This window comes from Balaenoptera physalus (assembly GCF_965194825.1).
Source record: "Balaenoptera physalus genome assembly, chromosome: 12".
Lineage (NCBI taxonomy): Eukaryota > Metazoa > Chordata > Mammalia > Artiodactyla > Balaenopteridae > Balaenoptera > Balaenoptera physalus.
In genome coordinates, this window is record NC_138897.1 from 96,623,300 (window position 1) to 96,649,319 (window position 26,020).

At 64.2% G+C, this 26,020-nt stretch overlaps 1 protein-coding gene across 9 annotated transcripts in view; it reads left to right on the plus strand.

Moving 5' to 3' along the window:
- Positions 1-4,735: 4,735 nt before the first annotated feature.
- The window catches only part of FBRSL1 (fibrosin like 1), an 86,755-nt gene continuing 65,470 nt past the window's right edge, over positions 4,736-26,020 (plus strand). For 8 of the 9 annotated variants that reach the window (XM_082418458.1, XM_082418451.1, XM_082418453.1 and 5 more), the window contains exons 1-2: positions 4,736-5,427; positions 21,076-21,276. In XM_082418458.1, coding sequence (XP_082274584.1) covers positions 5,149-5,427; positions 21,076-21,276 — 480 coding nt within the window. In that variant the 5' untranslated portion in view covers positions 4,736-5,148. Of the gene's footprint in view, positions 5,428-21,075; positions 21,277-22,108; positions 24,842-26,020 lie in introns of those variants that run through there. The other variant, XM_082418460.1, reaches the window with a different exon arrangement.

Genomic DNA, 26,020 nt, shown 5'->3' on the forward strand with positions numbered 1-26,020 from the left:
ACTGGGCGAGGGGAATTCTGAGAAATGTTCCCACTCAGCTGGGTCAACCCAGCACGAAGCGCCCAACTGCACTTCGGGGAGGAGCGACATCTGAGTTAGGCTGATGAAGAGGGAGGCTGTGGGCAGGGCGGGGCAGTAGGGGGGTCAGGACGGCTGGGCAGCCCCCGCGCAGCAGTGGGCTCAGAGCCCAAGCACAGAGCAGATCCTGAGGAGCAGGGATGAGTGGGAGGGGCACACTTGGATGAGCGCCCCCCAAATTCCAACCCCTCGGATACCCTGCTCAAAGCAGATTCTAGGGAATCCCCTGGCGGTCCAGTGGTTAGGACTCTGCGCTTCCCCTGCAAGGGGCGCAGGTCCCATCCCTGGTGGGGGAACTAGGATCCCACAAGCCTGGCGGCACGGCGTAGCCTGGGCCCCTGTTGTGACAAATGGGAATATGGTCCCCAAATCTCTACTTCCTTCCTGTAGCAGGGCCACACACACACACACACACACACACACCCAGCCATGAGAATACAGTGCCACCCTCCCCACCCACACTGGAGCGGCAGGCCTCAACTTCCTGCCCCATGGGTGGCAGTCTTGGCCGAGTGACTTGCTTTGGACGGGATGTGAGCAGACATGATGAGGCTTAAACATAGACTTTCAAAGTGCCTGTGCAGTGTGGCTTGGCCCCATGAGTTTTGCAAAGAAAATGCCTCAGGTAGCTCACCTCTTGCAGCCTGGGTCCCAGAGAGAGACCCTTGAAACAGACCTGAACTTGACCCACAGGCTGAAGCCGAGCCCCTCCAGGACCCTGCAGCCCCACCGGCAAGAAAGAAAGAGTTGATGTTCCCAGTCACAGAGATTCCAGGGGCTGTTTGTCACACAGCATTAATACGGCAGGAGCTGGGACACCTGCCCATTCCTTGGCTAGGAGGGAGGGGCACGCAGTGAGCTGTCCGCCCCTCCCAGACTGCACCCATGGAAGCGGGCTAGGTGTCCAAGTACACTGAGGCGCTCTTGCCAGAAGGAGGGGGAACGGATACTGGGAAGGTTGAAACCAGCATCATCTCTCACCGTGCTGGAGCAAACAGCCGTTCACAGACGGGGCAGCAGGGGCTGGCCTGTTAGCAGGAACTCATTTTCTGGCTGTCACCCTACAAGCGAAAAGTATGTTTGAACCCCAAAGGAGCAGCTGACTCTGATGATTTATAGGGCCTGAAGCGGCTCTGTGAGGGCAGACTGAATTCTGAATACAATTCCACACCAATTAACTTTGCTCAGAGCCTGACAGAAAAGCAGTGACTCTAACGCAAAGCCAAACAGCGGAGACTGATGGGGCTGACAGGCCACCCTGGAAGCAAATAACTTTCAGCGATGCCTCTCGGAGCTCTGCCATGTGTGGTGACCAGGCGAGGGCCTGGCTCTGGGGACGGGACCAGGGGAAGGCTGGGCTTCTGGCCTCACGGCAATGGGCCAGCAGGCTGGGGGTGGGATGGGGGGCTTCTCTCTGGCAGCGTCCTGCCCTCGGGGAGGGTCCCCTTTCCCCTGTTGGACTGGGAGGGATGAGTCCTCAGGGATGGGATGAGGCAGGAGAGACCTGGCCTGGCTGCAGACCAGAAAGCTGAGCCCCAGGGGCCTGGAGGGAGCTCGTGGGAAGGCAGAGAAGAGGGAGGAAATCAAGGTCATCAAGAGCCAGGTCCTGAGGGGCGTATCTCTCGGGGGAGGCGGAGCAAGGGGCGAAGGAGCCCTTTCTCACGTGAACAAGAGGGGCGCACAACCTGTGGTCCCCAGACCCTCAGCCCAGCTTGTCGGAAAGGCAAATCTCCAGGACCGGATGAGTCTCTGGTACATTAACAAGCCTCCTGCCCCTGTGTCACTCTAGGTGAAGTTCAGACCCCCCCCCCACAGGGAGCATTGACATCACGCCCCCGCCCAGGGTTTATGGAAGGGACAGCAGATGCAGAGACGTTAGACCACCTGCCCACAGTCCGATGACAGAAGCTGAGGTTGGAGCCCAGGTCCTCGACCTGCCCTGCCCAGCAGAGTAGCCTCCAGCCACAAGGGGCTATTTCATTTTAGATTAAAGTTAATAAATAAAATGTACAATTCAGTTCTTTAGTTGCATGAGCCACATCTCAAGGGCTCAAGAGCCTTGTATGGCTGGTGGCCACTGGACTGGACAGCATAGATCTAGAAAGTTCCCATCACTAGCATGATCTAGAAGCTATCCCTTAGCCACTGTTGGTGTCTGCACTCCAAAGCCCCCCATGTCTCTCCAGGAAGAACAGGGCAAATGTGTGTGCAAGCAAACAGGTCAAAACGAGAAGCACAGGGGCCCTGCCACCCATTACACCAGCAGGGAGTGGAGGCGTCAGGCGCTCAGCTCTGCAGGCCCCTGCAAACCCTGTGGAGCAGGTTTAGAGCCCTGGGAAGGGTACCCAGTCATTCTGTTACGATGTGCATAGCTGGGGGAAAAATGCGCACAAGGCAGGCAAGCAGGCTTCGGCCTCAGATCACCCCACCCTGCCCCTCTCCAGAGGGGAGGTTCCCTGGGCCCAGAATCCTGAGGAGATGGCGGCAGCTGGTCCCTAAGGCGCTGGCCAGCCACCTGGAAATGAATCGAGGGAGGGAAACACCTGGGGGGCAGGGGAGTTGCTCCCCAGGAGAGCTAAGAAACTCAGAGAGGAGTTCCCACAGGGGGTCTACAGAGACCCCATCCTTCACCCTGAACGCACATCCAAGCGTCTTCAAGAACAGATGAGCAGACACAGTCATTTCTACACTTGAAAATTTCAACACTAGAACCTGGACCTTCCCAAGCATTGCTCTAGGAGGGTGGGGAAGGCGTGACAAGAAAGGGCCCATAGGAAGCCCCCTACAGTCCCCAAGGTCAGTTCAGCAGCCCAGGCTGCAGGTGTCTGAGGCCTCCGGAGCAGGTACGGGGCCTGGAGACCCCTCTGGGGATGGGCAGGCAGGCCCAGGGGCCTAGATCCAAATGAAACCCGAAAGTATTTCCCTTGGGACCACCCCCCCAACACAGATTTTCTGGCCTTCTGTCCTCAGAGGGGAATTAGGGGAGGACGAATGCAAAGAAAGTTTTCCGTCTTCCTAACAAGGCTCTTAAAAATCAAAAGGGACGCTGCTGGGGGAAGTCAGAGTTATAACAAAATCTGGAATGGGAAGAGGGGGAGGGGGACCCTGCCCCCACCCCAGGGAGGCTAGGAGAGGCTGGGGGGAGGGCCCAGAGCAGCGGAAGCCTGACAGGATGGGCCTGGGAGGACTGGAGGTTGGTCTGGAGGCCTGAGCTCCCCACCCCCTGTATCCAGAAGCTTGTAGAGCAGCCTTCGCAGCCGCCCCCAGGGACAACCCTGCCAACAGCCTGTGACAACCCAGACCACACAGCTCCCTGCCCCGCGCACGCTGGGGCCCTGGGCTGGCTGCTGGCTGGCTCCTTCTCATCTGATAGGTCTCAGCTCAAATTGCCACTCCTCAGAGGTCTTCCGGGACCACCCCATGCCCACTTCCTATGACACTTCCCTGTTCAGTTTTCTTCAGGTTAGCCTTCCATAGTACGTTATTTGGCTCTGTGTTCATGGTCTCTCTCACTTCTAAAAGGGCCCTCTGTCTCATCGACCACCGCATCACAAACAGTGCTGGGATGTAGGGCATTTGGTAAATATGTGTTAAATGAATTGATGACCTTAAGATTTGAGGAAGACGGCCGGCCCCTCCCCACCTGCAGTGGGTCCTCACCACAGTCTCCATGGGTGAAAGAGGAAGGTCCTCCTATACCTAGCTTTCAACTCTCAGGCTGCCCTTTCTCATCCGTTCCTGCCATGATGCAGCCCTGGATGGGGAGCAGCCCCTGCACCCCAAATTGCTGTCTCTGTGCCAACCAGGCACGCCCGGGGCCTCCCACCCAGAGGGGTGAGGCGGGGAACTTGACCCAGGAGAAGGGAGAGGGGACGCACTTCGTGTAGAACTCCCCCTTCCCAGACTAGAACCCAGAGGTTGGGGTGCCTGGGCAGGGGCCGGTGGAGAGCACGGGGAAGCCGTGGAGGGGCAAGACCAGCCTGCAGGAAGACCCCGGGGCAAGAGGGGCAGGAGACACGTGAAGAAGTCCTGGATTGGGGTGCAGGGTGGTGAGGGGCCGAGAAACTCTCACCCGACTTTCACACGCCCCCACTCGGGGCGGAGGTGGTCTGTGCCCCTCCACGAGCGGAGTAAGACCCTTACCCGCCCCTGTATCAGGAGTGGCGGCGAGGACGCCCCACCCTCGGCCCTCGCATCAGGGCTGGGACAAGGACGCCTCATCCGTGCTCACCCTGCGGGGGCGGGGTGGGGTGACGGTGAGCGTGGAGAGGCCCCCCACTTTTCTGCTCATGCGCTCCCATTTAAAGATTCTTCGGAACGAGGCTGCGCCTGGGGAGGCGCAAAGACGCCCCCCTCACCCCGCAACTGAAATAGCGGGCAGCGCTCCAGCTCCCCACACCTCCCACTTTCAGGGACGCCTGCCCAGGTGCGAGCGGAGGGGCGGGAAGGGGGGCGGCTTCCCAGCTCCCTCCCCCGAGGGGCGGGGTGAGGGCGGGGCGGAGCGCCGCTTGGGCGGGGCGGGGCCGGAGGCGGGGCGGCGGGGCAAGGCCGAGGGGCAGAACGCGGCCTGGGCGGGGCTAGGAGGGGCGGGGCCATGGCGGGGCGGGGCTTGCGTCGGCCCCGCTGAAGCGCCCACTTCCTCTGGCGCCGGCTGCCTGGCGGAAGTACGTCAGTTGTTATCCGCTCGGGGCGCCGCTGCCACCGCCGCCTCACGAGCCCAGGCGCCTCAGCTCCGGTCCGCGCCCAGCCCGCCCACCGGGCCTCCGCCCAGCCTTCGCCCGCCGCCAGCTGCCCGCCGCCAGTCGCGCATGGGGCGTGCCCCCGGGGCCGCGGCCGAGGGCCGCTGAGCGCCGGCCGCCCCGCCGATGCGCGCGGCCTCCCGCGCCGAGGCGCCCAGGCCGCGCCGGGCCCGGGGCTGAGGCCACCCGCGCGGCATGTCTGGCCCGGCCCGCCGCCCGCCGCCGCCCACGGCCGGAGTCCGCGCGGTCCGCACCGAGCCCGGCGGTGCCGCGTAGCGCAGCGGCAGCGGAGCGGGAACCCGACGGCGCGGCCGCAAGGTCACCGCGCGCCATGGAGGCCAAGGTCCGCCAGAGCCGGCGCTCGCGCGCGCAGCGGGACCGCGGCCGGCGCCGGGAGGCGGCCCGCGACGCCCGCGACCAGAGCGCGTCGTCGGGGGAGGAGCCCGAGCCCGGGCCCGGCAAGGAGAACACGGGCCTGCCCCGCGCGCCCCCGCCCCGCGCCGCCGCCGCGCGCCCCCCGCGCCGCCGCCGCCGCGAGTCCAGCTCGCAGGAGGAAGAGGTCATCGATGGCTTCGCCATCGCCAGCTTCAGCACGCTGGAGGCCTTGGAGGTAGGTGGGCCCCCGCGAGCGTGCTGCCGCGGGGTCGCGAGCGGGAAGCCCCTGGGGCATGGGCACACCCACCCCTTAGGGCTCCCCGGGCTGCGTGGGCCCCGCGCGCCCGGCGGGTTGCTCCTGGAGCACCCGGCAGCCTGCGTTGGGTGCAGGTGTGTTTGTGTCTTGAGGTGCTGGGGAGAAAAATCTCTAAATTACACTGTCCGAACTGGAGGCCGTTTAGCTACTCAGCCGGTCTTTTTTCAGTTGTGTTTCTGTTGCCAAAATATCACTTGATTCGGTTCAGGATGTGCTAGGGAGGTGGACACTGCTGGACTTGGTGGAGGCCGTGATAAAGTGGATACACGGGGAATTCCTCCTGTTCCTCTCCTCCTCCTCGAGGTTTCTGTTCAGACGGGGAGAGGGAGGGTCATGTTTTATCTCCCTCTCTGCGACTGCTGTTTGCTGCGTGGTTAATAAGATGGCAAAAAAATATCGTTTCTCTGGTTGAGTTATCATGGAAGTATCTGTTGAGCAAATGCTTCCCTTCTCGCCTGGAACCAAGTGAGTGGAGAAGGAAATGGACGCTGTCAGAGTTGGCAAGTGGACCGGTTGGGAGCTGCTGTCTCCTAGAACTGGCCTGGGTAGGAATGCCGCCTGGCCGCGGAGTCCCGTGAGCCGCAGCCAGCTGGCCAGCCCGCCAGCCCCTCCACCCTCCAGGGGCCCCAGGCAGCACTTACTTTGGGGGACCGGCACCCACTGGGTTTGGGGCCCCAGGGGCCGCTCAGTTAACAGCTCTCCTTTTCCTGGGGGTTGGGGGCCAGTGGCCTAGGACTCACCGGTCGCAGAGGCTGAGCTTTGGGGGAAGGGAAGCCCCCACAGTTCAGGTCTCTGCAGTGAGCCCCCTCCCAGGGGTGCCCCGGGTCCGTAGAGAGCCTCAGGGTCGGGTGCTGACAGCCAGGGAGAGGTGGCCCAGGGACAGGTTTGCCCCTTCTTGTCTGGGCACATGGATGTACAGAGGTGGGGCACCTGTGTCAGAGCTTGTGCTAACACAGAGCCCCAGGATCGTCTGTTGTGCACATCTGGGGGGCCTGAGATGGCTCCTGGGCCTAGGGGGTCCTCAGCGAACGCACTTTGTTGGGGTGTGGTGGCACGTGCCTTGGCTCCGTTCTGGGCAGGGGAGGTCCCAGGGCTGAGTTTTCTGCCTTTGTACAAGCCAGGTCCTGCCCTGCGGCCTCTGACAGGGGATACACCACCCACCTTCCAGGTGTGTAACCGCTCTGCCCCGTGGGGAAAAGACAAAACCCCTACTGGGGCCTCCAAGGCCCTGCGGCCCATCAGCTGGCCTCTGCCACCTGACATCCTCTCACACCAGCATATCAGCCCCTTTCAGGTTTTGCCTCAGGGCCTCCGTACTTGCTGTTCCCTCTGCCTGGGTTGTTTGGCGCCTTCATGTCTCAGGCGCAGATGTCACTCTGAGAGGCCCTCTCCGGGCATGGCCTGAAGCAGCGTGCCTTTCCCCCCAGCTGTCCATCTCCCCGTTTTATTTCACAGACTTTCTTTGCTGTCAGTTACCACTCTTTCCGAAGCTGTCTGCTCTGTTGTGACGCTCTCCCCACCAGAACTTGTAGCTGAAAGAGAGCAGGCCCCATGTCCGTGTGTGTGTGTGTCCCCTGCGGGGTCCTAGTGCCCCATACGTGTTTGTGGAATGAACCAGTGAGAGGAGATACTGAGGTTCAGGAAAGCTGCGCCCAGGGTCACTCAGCGCACCTGCTGGGCCCACACGCTGCCTGCAGTGGCTCTGGCTGCACCCCTTCTGCATCAGGGGCCGGAAAGTGCGGCCTCGGCTGTAGGGGACTTCTGCAGGCTCAGACCAGCCCCGGCCGGGTCATAGTGAGACTGAGCTTGCTTTCTGCTTGGCATTCACGCGGCCGCATCACCCCAGGGCCACTCCATGCACCTTTCTCTGCCCTGCTGGGCCAGGGAGGAGTCTGCCTGCCTTGGAAAGTACGGGACTTCTGGACGAGTCATAACTCCTAGATCAGCCCCGCTTGTTTGGCCTCATTTCTTGCTAAAGTGTAGTGGTTTTCCCCCAGAGTTCAGATAGTTGATAACGAGGCTGATAGTGACAGCTGGCACTCAGCAAATGAGTGCGCTCTACCAGGTGCTGTTCTGAGGCCTGCTTGTCCCCACGGCACAGATAGGGACACTGAGGCCCGGCACCGTGAGCGTGGAGGCCTCAGCCTGCCTGGTCTCAGAGCTCTGCCAGGCCCTTGGGAGTCCGTCTTGGCCTCCATGCGGACACAGGCTGCCACCCCTGGAGCATAACCTAATGTTAGGTGTGGCCCTGCTCCGGAGGTGGGACCTGTGCACGGTGCCAATGTCCCTCGAGTCCTCCTTGCCTTTGTCCTGGGGATGCAGGCCCCCCCCCCCCGCCGCCACATCCCGACAGGCCCCTCCCCCTCTCTGCCCGGGGAAGGCCTTCCCGCCCCCTGCGTCCCGGGCAGGTCCCAGGCACCCTCACCCTCTACCCTGTGTACCTGAGTGTGCCCCTGAGGGAGGACGAGACCGATCCCTCCCTCTGGGGCAGCCGAGAGGATCACCGGCCGCCTCCGTCAGGTGCTGTGGACACAGCAGGAGCTCCACAACGTGGCAGTGATGTTGTCGGCTGAGGGCAGCACCTGCTTTGGCCTGGCTCAGGATGTGTACACAGTCCTGGAGATAGAGTTGTCTCCTGGGATCCTGGGTCGGGCGGCTGGAGTCCAGCATCTGCGCTGAGGGTGTGCAGAGGCCACAGTCTGGGCAGGGGGTCACACAGCTGAGCCCTGGTCCCCATCGGCTTTCTGAGTCTCCATCTATCCGTGTGGGGGCAGTGAGCAGGTAGCAGTGGGACAGCGGTCTTGTGGTTTGGGCAGGACAGGGGCTCTTTCTTCTGTTCTCACTGAGCAGGGACATTTGGGACAGACTGATGGACAGCCCTTGCTGTCCCTCTGGTTCCTGTGATGTCTCCGCCTCCCGGTGTGTTGACCAGAGGTGATGGGAAGGCCCTTGGGGGCAGGCCAGAGCAGCACTGTGGGTCTCTCCCCAGGTCCTCTCAACCTTTTTTCCCTGTGGCAAATCTGCCCTCCGACCGCAGGGCAGGTTGTGCGGGCCCCGAGGTCTCCCAAGAGGTCGCCTCGCAGGCAGTCAGGACGTGCCCAGCAGACCTACTGTGCGCCTCCTGGGGCTTTCCCTCAGGGCCGCCAGCCCTTGCCCTCAGCTCCGTCTCTGCAGGTCTGGAGAGAAAGCATTTGCCGCTAGAACCACTCTTCTGGTTAGGCATCCACATGATTCTTTGTTAATTTGCTTTTCGAACAGCAGAATACTTTTACGTGCTTCAGAAGTCAAGCTTTATGACAAGGTGTATTTTGAAAAAAGTCAGCTCCAAACTCAGCCTCCTTCAGTGACCACTCTCGCCAGCCCCTGGCCTTTCCAGAGCATGTTGTGCAGCTGTAACCACGCTTTCGGTCTTGTGTCTCCTTTTTTGCAGCAGGAAAAGGTTATTTACCACATCTGTACACACGTCTGGGAGGTGTGTACCCGGGAATAGAGATGGAAAGGAAAAGACCCCCCATTTTAGCTGTGGTCGCAGGTGACTTCCTTTCTCTAATTCTGTTTCCTACACGCTGACCAACACGTGTTACTCTCATGAGCACAAAGCAGACCCCGAGGCCGCACGTGAGCTGCTGCACGTGGAGTCGTGCCTGCTCCACACCACGCGGGGGCTGCCCAGGGGCTCGCTGCGCATTTCCCCTGAAAACAGCGGCGCTCTTCCAGCTTGGGATGCGAGCCTCACGCCCGCGGAGGGGTGGGTTCCGGTCTGGACCTGGCCCCGTGGCGGGTCGGGGAGTCGGTGAGGGGTGCCGAGGAGGCTCAGTGGTGGCGGTCTGTCTGCGAGCCGGGTTCAGCGGCCCACGGGGGCGGAGGGCACGTGGTCTGTGCCGCCTCTGGGTGCTCAGGGCCAGGAGTGTAGGGAGCTGGGGTGTAGTCCCCGTGGCCCGTGGACGGAAGCCCATGCTGTTGGTGTGCCTGGAGGGCCACGTGTCCAGCCCAGCCCTCTGACGGGGAAGCAGGGCTGAGACCACGCAGATGATTGGGCTCTGTGAGGAGAGCCAGCAGCCAGAGAAGCCTTCAGCTTGGAGAGCGCCTGAGCCTCCAGGCCAGAGCACCTCCTCCAGGCTGCCTTCTAGTCTTCAGATGGGGAAACTGAGGCTGGGCCAGGGGACAAGTCCTCGCCCAGGATCTGCCCGCCACAGTCCCAGTCCGCAGATGGGAAGAGGCAGAGGGTGGTCCTGCGCGGCATCGAAGGGGCAGCCTTTCCTGGGCTGCAGGAGCAGCACTGTGGCTCGGGCCGGCTGTCCCACCTCTAGGGAAGGGCCGTCCCCTCTGAGCACCGTGGGGATTGACCAGACTGCAGAGCCTGAGGCTGCACCAGGCTGGGAGGGCTCAGCTGCGTTCCCCCCCCCGCCGCCCGTCACCACGTATCCATCGCGGGCAGTAGGATCACAGAGCAGACACTCAGAGGTGACACCCAGCGTGGAGGCAGCCGCTGTCCCGACGGACGGTCAGCTCATTACCCTTACCTGCCCCTGAGCACAGGTGAGGGTCTTGAGCCCCATGCGGGGGGCCAGGGCCATCTCCGCTCCGGCACGCTGGCCCACTCCCCTGCTCCCATGGCTGGGGCTTGCGCGCACAGCACTTGTGGCCCCTGGGCCTTGGTTTCCCTATGTGTCCCACCCACACTGTGAAGGCCGGCGGGGGGCTGACAACAGGAAAGGTGGCAGACATCCGTCTCCCCACTGCCACCCTCTCCCGGGCGCCTGGAGGCTGTGCTGCGCCTGGGGCAGAGCGTCGTGGACCCCCGCGGCCTGCAGCCTCCCCTTCCCACAAGCTGAGTTTGCCCCGGTGGCGCAGCCCGGGGGCAGCTGTAGCCCGCTTTCCCTTTGCGCCGCCCTGGCTTCTGGGCAGTGTGCGCATGTCTGCGCCGCGGAGGGCTGGGGGGCCGGGTACGCGTGTCAGGCGGGCAGAGTCGGCCTTCTGTAGGAGCGATGCTGGCGCCTGGACACCACCCCTACCGTGGGCGTGGGGTCACTGTGAGCTGGGGCCGCCAGAGTGACAACAGTGGCACGCAGTGAGACACCCGCTGGGGGACACCACCGTCCTGGCCTTGACCCGTGTGGTTTCACGTGCTCTGCGCGGAGCCCTGGGAGCGGGGAGCCGTGGTCACGGGGGCCCTGTGCAGATGGGGAGACGGAAGCATTGGTCTGGCCTCTGCCGCTCACCTGGGGCCCGAGTCCAGAGCCGGTCAGGGGCAGGGCCCAGGTGCCTGTTGTGGTCTTGCTGCCCAGGCCGTGCTGCCCGCCGACCCGCACTCCTCTGCCGAGAGCCCCTTTCTGCCTCCTTGGTGACCGGCGTACCTGCTGGTCCTGGTGCCCTGAGGACGCGTCCCCGGGTGCAGTCTCGTGAGGCCCCTGGGCAGCCGGGCCGCCTCCCAGTCTGAGGTTTTCAGCACCGTGGGTTGCGTAGCTGAGCCGTGGCCTCCCTCATCCAGCCCTGGCAGCCCTTCTCTCCTGGACTGCTGCTCGGGACGGTCTCTCATCGCTCTCGCTCCTTGGGGCCCAGGCAGTGGTGGCCCCGAGGCAGGCGAAGGCAGGCTCGCATGAGGCTGCCGGGCCTCTGGCAGCGACCGCTGGCCACCAGGGAGGGCTCTGACCCGTCCTTCTCTCCTGACTCACTGAGCATCGATAAGCAGTGGCCATGCCCCGAGCCGGCCGCGGGCTTGGCTCCAGGCAGATAGGTGACTAGACTCGAGGGAGGCTGGGGGGAGGTCATGGGCTGTCGTGACAGCGGCTGCTGGGCGGGAGCCGGCGCGGGTGGGGCTCTCAGGTGGAGAGGCCTGGGGAAGGTGGGTGCGGCGCTCGGCGGCTGGGGTGAGGGTGGGGACGTGGGTGGTCACTGGGGTCACCTGAGGTGCTTTCTCCCTCGGGAGCTGGAATCTGAAACCCGCATGGAGTCAAGTGCTTTGGGGACTTGGGGCAAATGTATTTGACTCCAGTTGGGTGTGGAGAACCTTCCAGTGCCCTGGTTTCCCACATTAGTCCTGGAAGGAAAACACACTGCGCTACTCCCTTCATTCAGCTCACCAGGACTCTGTGTGAATGTGCCGGGAGAGCTGATGGGATCCTGGTGCGCACGGAATGTTTGTGAGGGCAGGGACTGCCGGGTCACACCCTGTCCTGGGGAAGCGTCTCAGTGGCCCCGGCTCTGCTCCTTCCTTGGAGCAGTCGTCTGGGGCAGTCGCTGCCCTCTGGACGCTGCACAGAGCAGCACATGCTGACCGGCCGCAGGTGCCTGCAGGTCCCAGACAAGGGAGGGTTCTCTGGTGAGAGCTTAGCGTCAGCCGGTGGCTGTGGGGAGCAGAGCAGCCATCTGTGCGAGGCACACGTGTGGCCCTGGCAGGGGGCCGCCACTCATACACCGTTGGCAGGGAGGAGTGGGAGGCCCGAGTCCGGCCCGATCCGTGGTGATGCCGAAAGTCACGGGAATAGGAGCGATGGCAGTCCGGGCCTCGGCTCACTTCATCCTCCTAGCAGCCCTTGCAGTGGATGCTTGCTGTTCCATTGTATAGAAGAGAAAACTGAGGCATGGGGGTTAAGTCACTTTTTGAGTCTACATGGCTGGCAAGTGGCAGAGCGGGATGGGAACCAGGCACAGGGCGTGGGTCTGCGCTGCACCTTAGGGTCTGGGGGTGGAGGCCATGTGACCAGAGAGCGGCAGGGCTCCCACGTGTCCAGCCTGGGCCTCACCTTTCTGGCGTAGGGCTGCGTGTCTGCCACCCTGCCTTTCCTGTCCTTGGGAGGGACGGTCCTCACAGTTTCACGCTGAGTCAAGAGTTGACCCTATGGGGATCAGGTTCCTGGTGGGTCCTCCAGACCAGCTTCCATGGGAGCTCCAGCCCTGCGTGGCCATCAGCCACGTCCTGAATCCTCTCCCCTGGCCCTGTCCCACTGGTCGCCCCCAATCTGACATATTGTGCCACCTCGGGTGCCTGGCAGCTGCCACCCTCCCTGCAAATACTCTGCAGCCTTGGGTGGGGTGTTCTTGTGGCCCCAGGGGTCCCGCCTCTCTGTACGAGCCAGTCCCCACAGGGACCGTGGGTCTGCCACGACCCCATCACTCAGCTGACCTCACACACCACAGCTGTCCCTTCTGCCCCCCAGCCCTGGACCCACGTGCTGGTCCTCAGACCCTGGCAGGCCCCTGGCCGATGCTTTTCCCACGTGCTGCCTGGCCTGCCCTCAGCCCTGGCTCCGCCTGCGGCCCCAGTGAGGATTTGTCAGACAGGAATGCTCATAGACTCGTCTGGATACAGCCAGTGGCCCCTGGCTCCGGAGATCACATCTCTGCCTGGCCCAGATCCCCTAGGGGTCCCCTGTCTGTCATCTGTGGAATGAACCCATGTTCCCCTCGAGGCCTGGCCCTGCCCATCTCCTCACCTCGGTCCCAGCACCCAGGAACGTCTGCCTTGGGGCCTTTGCCCACCTCTCGCCATCACCCAGGAGCAAGTTCAGGTTGCTTCCTCCAAGGCCCTCCCCGCCAGCTGAGGTGGCCGGTGAAGCTAGTGAGTGTCTCCCTCTCCTCACGTGTGGCCCCTGGCAGCCCTGTGCCTGCTCCGGGTCTCAGTTTCCTCTAGGGAGTCTAGGGAGTGACAAGGTGGAAGTACCTGCCGTGTGGTCCTGCGCCCTCCCCACCTCCTCTTCGAGGCCCTTCTCTGAGCTTGTTTCTCTTCGTGCCCCACCCGGACGGAAGGCAGGCACGAGGTGCTTCAGCAGCAGCGGCCCCGGCCCCCGCAGCTTCCCCGGCCCCCGCAGCTTCCCCTGCCGGGCCAGGCAGGCCTCGGCAGCAGCTGTGCACATTCCGGGGCCGAGGGGGAGCTCCCAGGGCCACGAGCGTGAGAGCAACTGTGGCAGTCGTGGGCGAGTGCGGGATGCGCTGTCTGGGCGTGGAGGGACTGGCGGTCATGCTGAGAGGGGCCTGGACAGGCTGACCTTGCAACGTCACTGTCAGGACAGTGGCTGTGACCGTAAATCCCAGTCGAGTGCGGGGCAGAGGGTGGCCCAGGCCGTCGGCCAGGGTCGCGGTGGGGGACCCACACGTGGACATGGTCTTGGGTGGCGGCTCAAGGGGATCCACAGGGCGCAGACCTGGGCAGGCGGCCACCTTCTTCCACCAGGCGGCGTCTGGCTTGTCTTCAGCAACGGGGTAGGTCTGTGTTTTGTTTCCAGGTGACTCTTCTCTGTCCCGGCACACGGCGGGGGCTCACTGGATGTGTGAAGGGGTGGGTACAGGGCCTGGGAGGGGCGTCCCTCCCGGAGGCGCTCCCCACTGGCGTGCAGGGGGCTGGCGCTCGGGAAGCACTCCAGATGCCGTGGTCGTCCTGCTGAAGGCCCGGCTCCTGACTCCTGGCTCCCTGACCGTCTGCCATCCAGCCGTGCCGGCCTCACCAGGTGTTCAGTGCCTGGCGCCCACTGTGGGCGGGTGCTCGGGGCAGGGCACTGAGGAGGAGCACAGCGGGCCAGCGGGAAACGGACCCAGGGACCAGGATGCAACGAGTCAGGTTCCGGAAGCTTCTGGAGCAGCTGAGGTGTCAGTAAGGCCTTCAGGAAATGGTCCTCAAGGGCCAGGTGACTCTCAGGCAGGATGACTTGCCTGGGGGGTTGGCGCACTGAGCGTGGGATTGAGGAGAAGACGGGCAGCGGTGCCTGTGCGGTGTGAGTGTGACTTAGGCGGTGGACGGGTCAGGGAGGACAGTTTTGTCCCAGCAGCATAGCTGGAGGGGGTGACTGGACCTGGTCCCCACACCAGAGTTGGGACAGCCGGGCCAGCTCCCAGTTCAGTGTTCAAGCCCGGAGAGAGGTCAGCGGCAGGTGCTGGAGGTGTCCCCGGCCTTCCTGCACCTGGAGCAGGGCCCGGGGTGGGGGTCAGGCCAGGCAGAGGGACCTTCCCACCCCTCCATCCTGGCCCCCAGCCCACTGTGTGGGCAGGGAGGGGCTCTGGCGAAGGCTGTCTAAATGATGGAAGATGCTGTCGTCGTGGTTCACGGGGCCTCCCCAGTTTCTCTAGGACTTCCCTGATATTGGCACCGAAGTCCCACGTCGTCGCCAGAACCTTCTTAGTCCCAGGTAGGCATGGAGAGTTGGTCACTTGGGGGTGTCGGGCACCAGTTGCTGGTGGGTGGTGCAGAAGCTGCCTCCTGTCTGGCCGCCTGGGGAGAGACCCTGCGCTAAGCCACGTGCTCCCCCGACCACAGGAAAGGAGCGCCTGCACGTTGAGTTTCTGAGGAGTGGGGAGGCGGGGCGGGGCATGGGGGCTGCGGATTTACCCTGGGTGGGGTAAGGGAAGTTTGAGCCAGAACTTGCAGGTGAAGGGGAGTGAGCCATGTGGGTGCCAGGGCAGAGGGAACAGCCGCGCCAAGGCCCTGAGGCAGACGTGCTCTGAAGGGCGTCCAGGTCGGGGGTGACAGCCTGCCCGGTGAGCCATGGGCGAGGCCCTGAAGGTGGAGTGGGTGGGGCCGCACTCAGACTGGACGTGGGTGGCATGTGGCGCGAGCTCCCGGAACCATGGAGAGCAGGTGCCTGAACCATGCGTCGGGAGGGCTGCTGGGGCCCTCAGGTCCAGAGGCTCTGGGAGAAGGCAACCTCTGCCACCCGCAGCCTCCTGGCACCTTACGGGGACGGGTCTCCAGGACTGGCCCTGTCCCAGGGTGACATGGACAATCCCACAAAGCCTCCCTCCGGGAAGTGGAGCGACAAGTGGGGTGGGGTGGGGGGCAGTGGTGAGGGCTCAGGTGAGCCATCTGCCTTCTTGCCCCCGGCGGCGAGAGTTGCCCAAGTTTGGTGACGAGGGGTGAGCTCTATGGGCTGGAGCCCAGGTACTGGGGAGCAGACCCCAGCGTGGTTCGCAGAGTAGAGGGGCCCCCCGCCTGGTCAGAGGGGTGTGGCCGCGCTTTTGCCTGCAGGGTCTGGGGGCCTGAAAGGGCCTGATCCAGGTGGGAGCAGGCAGCCTCAGCCCCCGGTGAGGTGAATCGTTCTGAGTCTGTGTTTACTAGTTGTCATTGCTTTTATCTCTCCGCGGTCGGTTTACAGAAGCGAGTTAGAAATTCTGTCGGTGCTGCATAGTAATCGTGTTTAGGGGAGCTACAGGTGGTCACGTAAAATCGCTGCAGGAGGATCGAGTCTGATTTCACAGCAACGTGCACACCGCCGCCCCCGTGGTCCGGGAGGGTCAGAGGGCCTGGCTACTGCGGGGGGCTTCGCTGCAGGGCCGTTGCCTCAGGTCCCAGGGCTTGTCACCGCCGTGCCTGGCAGCGCCTGCTCTGGAGGGTCCCCTGCATGCGGGCGTGGGTGCTGGGGTCTGTGTGGCCGCGTCTGCCCATCTGTCCCTGTGTGCTCACAGGTGTGACTGCACGGGGAGATCTGGAGGGGATGGTGCCCCGAGGCTCTGTGGTGACTGAGGCCCTGCCTGGACACCCCCTTGGGTTTCCCCACTTGCAGCCGGACACCCTCTGGTGATGGCAAGAGCTGGCCACTTCCGGGGGACATGACTCCAGACCCTGGAGCACTGGAGTTCGTCCTGGCTCACCCTGAATTGTCGCAGCCTTGGCGGTGCCTCAGTTTCCCCATTTGTACTCGGGAGCACTCGTAGCATCAACTTCGTGGGCCCGCAGTGTGGCTCAGAAGTGTGGCTGTGGGTAAAACCCCCGCACGCCCCAGCTTCGCTCTTCCCTGCAGGCCTGGGCACAGCTGCCGCGCCAGTCTACAGATGAGGAAACTGAGGCCAGTGAGGGCAGAACTCTGGCACTGCATGTGCCCAAGCATGGCTGAGCCTTCAAAACGGGCCCAGACACACACCCCCACGGGTCTGGCGTCACAGGTGAGGGCAGCCCCATCCTTGGGCACCAAGCTCAGGCCTGGCTCGCGCTCACCAGCAGTGCGGTACAGAACAGAAGCCCAGGGAGCTCCGCGGTCGTTCTCATGGCAGTGGCTCGGTGTAGGAGCGGCTGCATCTGGACCCTGGTAAGCCCTGCTCCAGAGAAATCCTTCTGAGATGGCGATTTTCCTTCCAGGAGAGGAAACTGGCAGGGCCGTTGGCTTAGAGTTCATCCTCTCGAACCTTCAGGCGGGAAACACTATGGGCCTCTCTTGGAGCCGGGACGTGTGCAGCACGAGGCCTCCTGCCTGCGGAAGCCAGGAGAGAGCCCGTGGTCCTGCCGTCCCCTCCGTCTGCACAAGGCCCACGCCTGGTGCACCTCAGCCCGGCCGAGGCAGGTGGCTTTGCTGCTCCCCCAACTCTTCCAGGTGCAGGAGGTCCTGCCCTGGGCCCCACCTGCCACTGTGGGCTGTGGCCAGCATGGAGCTGGACTGAGTGGAGGCCAGGGGAGAGGCACTGGTGGTTCAAAGATTCTGACAGTCTAGTTGTTTCTAACGAAAGACAACAATGCCAAAAACAGGTTTACAGATGTGACGAGTTAGAACAATCTGTGGTTGACAGATGCGTCCTTTTTACCACATGAACGATGCGGTGGCCGGATGTGTCTGGAGAGATGACCTAGAATTTTCCTGAGGCCCTTCCAGAACCTGTGGAGGGGCCGAGGTGGGCCCCGGAGCGCGGCGGGGGGCGGGTCTGTCTGAGGTGCTCACCACGTAAGTCAGCACCACGCTTGCTTCGCTGCACGCCTGCCCTTCCCTGTCCTTCTTCTTTGTTCACAAATGCTTGTTAGAAAGACAGGTCCCAGGTGTCCCCCTGGGGCAGGCTGCCCCTGGAGATTCATGGTTAGTAGTGGACACGTTCTCTGTGTTTGCTCAGACGCGCCACAGGCAGCCCTGTTCTGTTCCAGGGCTCAGACCTGAGAGCTCAGAGGTTATCCCGCGGGCTAGAAGCAGTCTTTGTGACTTTAGCCAGGTAGGTCAAAAGTGGCCTCGGGCGGCCCTAGAAAGACCCTGAGGAGGGTTCTTGCTCCCTTCCTGCCCTGTAAAGGCGAGGCTCACCCCGCAGTGACGTGGGACATGCGCATCTCGGGACCAGGTCGCACGGGGGCAAGATGGTTAGTTAGTTACTCTTTCCGGAAGGAGGTGGCCCGTGGGGAGGTGGGGAGAGATAACTTGCCACTTTCTGTGGCGATGAGAAGGTCAAGGTGGCCCACGGTGGGGGGGCTCCGAGGTGTGGGAGTCGAGAGGCCCGTTGTCAGGGCAGGCTTAGGCCCGGGGCCTGACCAGCACGGCCGCAGCCCAGAGACTCGCGTCCTGCCCGGGGCCCCAGGGTCTCCAGGGTCCCGGGTGTGCGGGGTGGGGCTGCGTCAAAGCCCCGCATCCCCATGCCCGCGGGCCCCTCAGGTGGCACCTGCCGGGCCAGCCGTGCCAGCCTGGCCCCAGACGGGAGGGCGTGTGGACGGGGCTGCGTTTCCACCGCAGACTGAGTGCGGCAGGCGTCCTCTGCATGCGGGCGGGCCTCGTCCTGTCTGCTGAAGGCCGTGTGGAGCCAAAAGGCCCGCCGTGCCCCGAGGAAGACGGGGCTCCTGCCTGAGGGCCTTTCCTCCGCCTCCCGCGGCCCTCTGGGGTCACGAGGCCGCCCGCAGCGGGTCTCGGGACGTCGGCCTGCACGGTCGTGCCGCCGCCTCCTTCTAATCGAGCTTCACCTGCGCACGCACGCGGGGGGCCCTGACTGACGCACCCCTTACAGCGTGGTGCCTGGGGACTTGCCCTGTGTCTTCCCTGGGGCCTCTGACCGCAGCCTGCTGGGCCCACCCTCTGCACCACGATGGGGCTGGGGGGAGGTGGGCGCCCACGGGCGGGCAGTGAGGCTCTGAGGCAACGGAGCTGCAGGCTGGCGCCCCGTAGTCGGGAGGTGGCATCCAGGCTGGACAGGTAGGGACTCTGGGGGCCTCGCTGCGCTCCAGGGCCTGTGTGGCAGCAGCCTGTTAGCAGGGAGACCCTTGCGCGCTGGGTGACCGGGAACGTCGCTGGGCCTCTCTGGGCCTCGGCCTCTGTCTGTGGGGGGTGACATTCACGTGTCACGGGCGCACCAGGAGCCCATGCGTATTAAGTCCTTGGCGTGTGGAAAGCGAGCCGTCTTCACCAGTGCTTCCTCGCCGCCGGAGGGGCGGCCTCAGCGTTCTTCGCCAGGGAAACCCTGGCCGTATGCTGGGCCGGCTGCTGACCAGTAGAGCCTCCCTCCTGGCATCACCGTCCTGAGGAGACGGGCACCAGAGAGGGAGCATGGAACTCCTCGTCACCTCAGGGGCTTGGCACTGGCTGCTCCCTGAGGGAGGCTCCCTGGGCTCTGACCAAGGGTCCTCCCCGAGCAGCTCTGAAGCGGCTCCTTCCTTTCCGCTTCCCTGCCTGTGTCACCCTCCTGCCTTTTTGGGTGTCATGACAACGCTCCTGTTGGCCCAGCTCCCTCCCGATCTGGTCCCAGGTGCCTGGCGCCAAGCTAGCGTAGAGTCGGCGCTCACTGCCAGTTTAATGAGTTGGCCTGTGGGCATGGCAGGCGCTGGGAAGTCCTGGGGTCAGCAGGGGCTCTGTCGGCAGGGCGTGAGGGAGAGCGACCCCCTCGGGCTGAGATGAGCTGGTGCCCTTGGGGATTCCGGCAGTGGCCCCGGAAGTGTAGATGACCTGTGGGTGTCCCTGGGGTCTGATAGCCCAGAGTGTGAGCAGGGGGAAGGGTCAGTCCTGCATCCAGGACGTTGGGGTCCCACCTGCTGCTCAGGCGGAAGCCTGTGGAACTTTGGGCAGATCCACATGTGGTGGGAGCGCGCTTCTGCGTGGAAGGGTGTCTGACCTCACAGATGCACCAGGACGAGCGCCCTGCCTGCGGCCTCACGGTTCAGCTGACCTTTAGGAGCCCCCACTGGCACACCATCCCTCTCTCTCTTCCCGGTTGACGCTGATTCAACCCCTGAGTTGACACTGGGGACAGGGCAGGGATGCAGGGCGTGCAGGAAGGTGAGTACGCCAGCCCTTGGTGTGGGGTCAGAGGTCAAGGGGTGCCACATGCCCCCTCTTGAGAGGCCATGGATGGCCCTTCCCTCCCCAGATCCTGCTTGAGCCGCAGGTCTTTGGGCCTGGGAGAGGGGAGGGATCTGCTGCTGCCGCCGCCTTGTGCAGCCGCGACTGTGTGCAGCCGCCGAGGGGGGGTGGTCAGTCAGCCTGCGATTGGACGTGGCTGCTCCCAGGCCGGCCCGCGGGCCACACCAGGCGGGGCAGCTGGGGGGCTTCCGTGCCTGGAGGGGCAGCTCCAGTCTGGCTGACCTCATTGGCACTCCTCTCGAATTCTGGGAGTTGTGGGCCCCCTTCACTGGACGGGAGGAGGGGCGCGGGGAGTCACCCTGAGGGAGCTGCTGGCTCCAGGTCAGAGGACCCCGCGCGGCCAGCACAGCACACCCCTTTCCCTGCTGCCGGCCCAGGGGCCCTTTCCTGGGGGCCGTGAGGGTGTCGCCTGGGACAAGTCACCGTCGCCCTCGTTCAGGCTTTCCTCTTTCCCTCCTTCTTGGGCAGAGGCTTTCGGAACCTTCTGGGTCCCTTGTTGGCATTTCCTTAGCTCTCTCTTCAGCAGCCCAGTGGCGCTGGCGCTGCCCCTGCTTCCCCATGGACCCAAGCAAGAGGCCGGTGGGTGCCCCTTGCCTCTTCACCACCAGTGAATGCCAGCATCTCTGGGCACATTGGCAGAGCTGCAGGTGGGGGCGGGTCCAGGCCCCCTTGGCCCAGTAGGAGCTGCGCGGGCAGTGCAGAGGCCCAGCCGCCCATGCTGCCATTGTCGGCATCGTTTTAGCACGTGCTTATTACACACCCACTGTGTGTCAGGCCCGGCTCCAGGCACTGGGCACAGCTGTGAGCAAGGCGGGCCCAGGTCCCTGCTCTAGGGATGACATCTGGGGTCGCTGAAGCTCTGCACACCTGGCTGACATGGAGACTGCTTTCCCAAGACAGGCTCCCATTGGGTCAGGATGCCAGTTGGGCATCCTGGAGTTGGGCTGATAAACCCACGGGTGGCTCAGGACCAGGGGATGGGGCAGCTGGAGTTGCAGCATCTCTGCCTATGGCCAGCTACTGCGGCGGTGATGGCCCTCAGCCCAGGGCTCGCCCTGGTCTCAGACCAGGGATCCAGAGGGCACCCCCAGGATGGGCCATGCCGCCTGAAGGCCAGCACAGCTGCCGGTCTCAGGAGCTGCTTCCTGCTGAGCTTGGGTGAGGCCTCACACCGGGCCAAGGATCAGGGCCCCACGGTACTGGCTGGGCTCCTCGGGAAACTCACCCCAGTCACCCTCCTCAGACCCCCAGTCCTGACAGGCCCACCCACGCTCATCAGACCCGTCTGCCCCCTACCATTCATCCATCTCCCTTCATTCCCCCTCGTGCGGCCCTCCCAGGATGGGAGGCTCCTTCCCGAGGTGTGGCAGCCTGACAGCCCACTGTGGGGGGGTGGCAGGGAGTGGCATCTCCAGGTAGGTGCTGTCACATGCCCAGGGCCCCACCTTTGGCACAACGTAGTCTCTCCTGGTGTCACTGGTGGGATAGCACTTGGAATCGTGTCACCGCCGATTAACTGGCTTTGTCCTTCCTCACCCCACAGAAGGACATGGCCCTGAAGCCACACGAGCGGAAGGAGAAGTGGGAACGTCGCCTTGTCAAGAAGCCCCGTGAGTCAGAAAACTGCCCGTCTGCAGAGCCTGGTGAGAACGGGCGGCCCCTGGAGGCAGGCAGCTCCGAGCAGGACCTGGAGCCCACCTGTGACCGAGGGGAGAAGAAGGCCCCGCTGCAGCCCGCCAAGCAGGTGAGCGCTGGGCCCTCCCACTCCGAATCAAGGGCTCCCGGGCGGCCTGGGGGCCACAGCAGCACCTGGACACCACCCATCGGCATCTGGGCCTGCCTGGCAACGTGCTCCATCGTTGTCGGGTGTGGGATTAGGGGCACACGTGGATCGGGGCCGGGGGCAGCCGCCTGCTGGAAGTCTGAGGGCTCTGAGCGGAGGCAGGAGGCACCCCGGGAGGGGGGTGGCAAACCAGGCCAGGAACCCAGGAACGGGGCAGGGGGTGCTTGGCTCGGGCGGGGCTGGAGGGCGCACCCGCGGATAGGCTGGCCCCGTTTCCCCATTGCGTCTGTCAGGCTCCGCCGACTGTGGGGTGTCCAGCGTGTCTGTAACACGTGGGGACCGGGCTCGTCGCTGGGCGCTCTCCACGCGCTAAACTTACGCGAAACGCAGTGGGTCTGCAAGACAGGGAGGGAGTCACGTCAGTTGTGGTTGGTGGACCAGGTGCAAGGAGCAGCCCCGCTGGGAGCGGGCCCTCGGTGGGGGAGCCATCCTTGCTGTCACCCAGAGCTCAGCTGGCATGGGGCAGGGAGACTGGGGCCAGGGGCTTTCTCCCAGAGTACAGGGTTCTGTCCTAGGTGTCGGCTCAGCACTACAGCTGTTTTCCTCTCCAGGGACTCATTGGTTTGCGCCTTCTTTTCCGAGAGGGGTTTTTCTTGGTGTTTCACACTCCACTTTCAACTCCCTTGGGGATTGGAATGCTGGTGAGGGGGCAGCATGTCTCAGGGGCCTGGGCTGGATGGGGGGTCTACAGGCACACCTGCCCAGGTGGACACGTGCTCTTTCTTCCATGCAGGTGTGCTCCCCAGAAGGGGGGCCGCTCCCAGCCAACCACTGGGACCAGAACGGCCCGGCCCAGCGCCAGCAGCAGCTCCAGCCCAGCCAGCCCCAGGGGTCACTCCCAGCCCCGTGTCAGCGCTGCCAGCCCCGTCGGGCTCTCCCGGACCCTGGGCAGCCCTTCCAGCCCCAGCGGCCACTCCCGGGTCAGCGCAGCTGGCCCCAGCGGTCACTTCTGGGCCCAAGACAGCCCAGCCAGCCCCGGCGGTCACTTCTGGGTCCAGGTCAGCCCTGCCGGCCCCAGCAGCTGCTTCCAGCCCCAGATCAGCCCTGCCGGCCCCAGCGGTCACTCCCGGCTCAGCCCCGCCAGCCGCGTTGGGCACTCCTAGCCCCCAGGCAGCGCTGCCGGCGCCTGCGCTCCCTCCTGGCCCCGTGGCAGCGCTGCCGGCCCCTGCGGTCCATCCTGGCCCCGTGTCACCTCTGTCGACCCCTGCGGTCCATCCTGGCCCCGTGGCACCGCTGCCGGCCCCTGCGGTCTGTCCTGGCCCCATGCCACCTCTGTCGGTCCCTGCTGGCCCTCTGGCACCGCTGCTGGCCCACGCGGTCGTGGATGGGCCCGTGTCTCCGTGGCCAGCCCGGCAGGGCATCCTCAGGACAGCGGTGCCGGCCGCTTCGGTCACTGCTAGCCCAGTGCCAGCGGTGCCAGCCCCCACAGTCACTCCTCATGCTGCGTCCACGTCGCCGGCCCACCAGCTCACTCTCAGGCCAGTGCTGCTGCCCCCGGCGGGTGTCCCTAGCCCCGTGCCAGCCCCGAAGGTCCCTCCTGGGCCAGCCCAGCCGCCCCCGGCGGTCACTCCTGGGCCTCAGTCAGCCCCAGCAATTAGTCGAAACCCCAGAGCAGCCTGGCCCCCCCAAGCCTTCACTGTTGGGCCCTGGACAGCCGTGCCAGCAAAAGCGGCCACTCATGGACCCAGAACAGCCTCACCCGCCCAAGCGGCCACTCTTGGGCCCAGAACAGCCGTGCCGACGAAAGCGGCCACTTCTGGGCCCGAAACAGCCCTGCCAGCCCCTGCGGTCACTTCTGGGTCCGAGCCAGCCCTGCCAGCCCCAGCCGTTACTCCCCATACCTGAGCGCCCGTCACTCCTGGGCCGGCCAGCCCCACCCCGCCGGCCTCTCCTGGGGCCCCCGAGCCAGCCACGGCAGTCCCTGCTGGACCTGGTCCGGGCCCATCAGCCCCAGCTCTCCCTCCTGGCCCCAGGCCAACCCTGCCGGCCCCTGAGGTCACGACGGACTCGATCCTCCACCCCTGCAGTGGCCCGCCAGGCCCCATCTGTGAGCCCTGGAGCCTGACGCCCGTTTTCCCAGACCACCCCAGGTGTGGCTGTGCTGGGCCGGGCCAAGGCCCCCTCAGCCTGTGGCCCGAGATGTGTTGTCGGACTGGCCGGAGGCCTTCTCCGGACAGGCCGGGCCGTTTGCAGCTGGAGGCTGAGGCCCAGCAGACAGGAGCCCCTGCAGGGCCACCACCGAGCTGAGGCCCCCCACGCCGGGAAGAGCGGAGAGGACCACAGCGCCTTCCCACCTCCCACCAGGCTGGCCCCCGCCGTGCCCGCTGCTTTGTGACGCGCACGCCCCCGGGAGAGAGCGCACAGCCACCCCCAGGGGCTCAGGCTTGTGGGGTGGGGGGTCCTTTAGCATCTGTCTGTGCCTCTAAAGTGCCCACGTGTCCTTGAATGTTGGCCTTCCATGCCCGGGTGTGCTGCACAGCCAGTGTGTGAGTGTGTGTGTGCATATACGCGGCGTGTGGTCTGCAAGTGTCTGCGTGTGCGTGGAGTGTGTGCATGTGCGACTTTGGGGGGCGTGCCGGCTGTAGGCCTTGCCCTCCTCGGGCCCCACCCCATCTGGCCAGCGTGCATTCCCGCCCCCCACCAGGCAGAATGTGGGCACGACCAGAGCCCGGCCTGCGGTCCTGCTGCTTCCCTCTGCAAAGGGTGCTGTTCGTCCGGCTCTAGAGCCCTGTGACTGTGGAGGGGGACACGGGCGGTGCTCAGGGCTGTCTGTGGTTGAGTGGCGGCTGCTGCTGAGACAGCAGGCCCCCGTCAGCGCTCTTCCTCCACCCCAGTGACTGAGCACTGAAGCCGGGGCAGTCTCCTGTCCACCCCCCAGCTTTGGACCAAGAAAGCCTGCAGGGCCTGAGGCCATTCCCACAGTGTCCCCTCCCAGCATCCCATTCGTCCCCTACAGCTTTCCGGCGCCTGGCCCCCTAGGACGTCCCCTATCAGGACAGACCTCACACTACAAAACTTTCTCTGCTGCCCCCCACTCCCACCCGACCCGCACCTGCGCTCAAGGGTCACCACCCCTTGCCCCTGACGTCTGGCTCAGGGCAGCCCCACGCTAGTGCTCCTGGAGTCCTGGGCACAAGGTGGGAGAGCAGCGTCGGCCACCAGGGATGCCCTGGCCAGGCTCCCACTCAGTGCTCTGTGCGCCCAGTCTCATCCGGCTGTGACAGCCACCTCTAATACCGACCCGGTTCATGGAGGCCACGGAGGTGCCCCCCGGTTTCCAGACCCGAGCCTTCCTCCCTGCTTGGTCATGAGGGCCCTGGCCCTCCGGGGGTCCTGACACCTAGAGCAGAGCCTACAGATAACCTGGTCTCCCTCCCAGAAACATGGGGCTTATTTTTCTGATTAAAGAAAATAAAAAGTGCTGTGCCATTATTTTTATAACAGCATCAGTGTTTGTAATTTAACAGAGTATGTGTCGTACGGGAAGTGATTTACTCCGACAAGTGGTTTTCTGCACATCTGGACTTGCCTGTCGTTCATTCCGTTCCGGCTGAGCTGCGGGAGAGCAACCAGGGGAGGGGGCGCCTGGCCTGGACCTGGCTCACTGCGTCACATGGTGTGGGCCTGGGGGCACTCAGCTGGCCATAATCACCCTCCAGGCCTCCCTGGCAGCCTCCTTGATGGACTGGCTCCACCTGTCCTGTTTTGGAGCCCCGGCTCTGGAAGGGGTCATTTTCTAGATGCCACTGAAGGCGCTTCTGAGGTCTTGTCGTTGACCCTTCACGTTCGTTCCCACTGTTACCTGTCGTCATGCACTGAGGGTGGCAAGGCTTCAGGCCGCCCCCTCCCTCCCGCTGCCCTGACCTCCCAGCCCGAGGGGCAGCGCGAGCATCGCTGCACCGCCCGCGCCCCTGGCCCCATGCTCTTTTCTGGGCGTGGCACAGGCAGGCCAGGACTGGACGGGTGCAGCTGCTGCCTTTCTAGGCCTTTCTGCTCTGGGCATGTTGGCTGCAGTGCTTGGGTGCCACTTAGTGGGGCAGACAGGACTGTCGGGGCACCGTCTCTGATGGCAGAAGGGGGGTGGGGAAGAGGGCTGAGCCCACAGGGACGCCACGGCTGGGGCCACCCTCCTTCTTCCCCTCCGGAAGTGCTCCGGCCATGGGGGAGCTCCGTGGTGACTGGGGTGGGGCTGTTCCCTGCGTGATCGCTGCTGAGGAAGGGGCTTGGCTTCCGCCTGAACCTGCAGGGGCCCTCTAACCCCTCCGGGGCTCCGCACGGCCGCGGCTGGCCTCAGGTTCAGAGTGCTGGGACCCTGAGGGGTGTGCACTTTGGTGAGGCACCCACTGGCCACGGAGGAGACTGGGCTGCGTGTGTCGTGTCCTGGGGGACCCGTGTTGCCATGAGAATATGTAGGTCCAGTGTGGCCAGATCTTTGTTTCTGCGAACAACTGGAAACCTGGGTTTTTCTGTGGATTCAGTGATTTTTGAAACTTTGGTGGCTAATTCTAATTTGATGACTCACTTTGTTGGCCAAAGGACACAGCTGTGTGGGCTCTGCGTGGCCTGGTGGCAGAGGTTGGGGCCCTGGCAATTGACCTGGCCCCGAGGTCAGGGTTGTGGGGTGTGGCCCACCCCGTCACAGGGA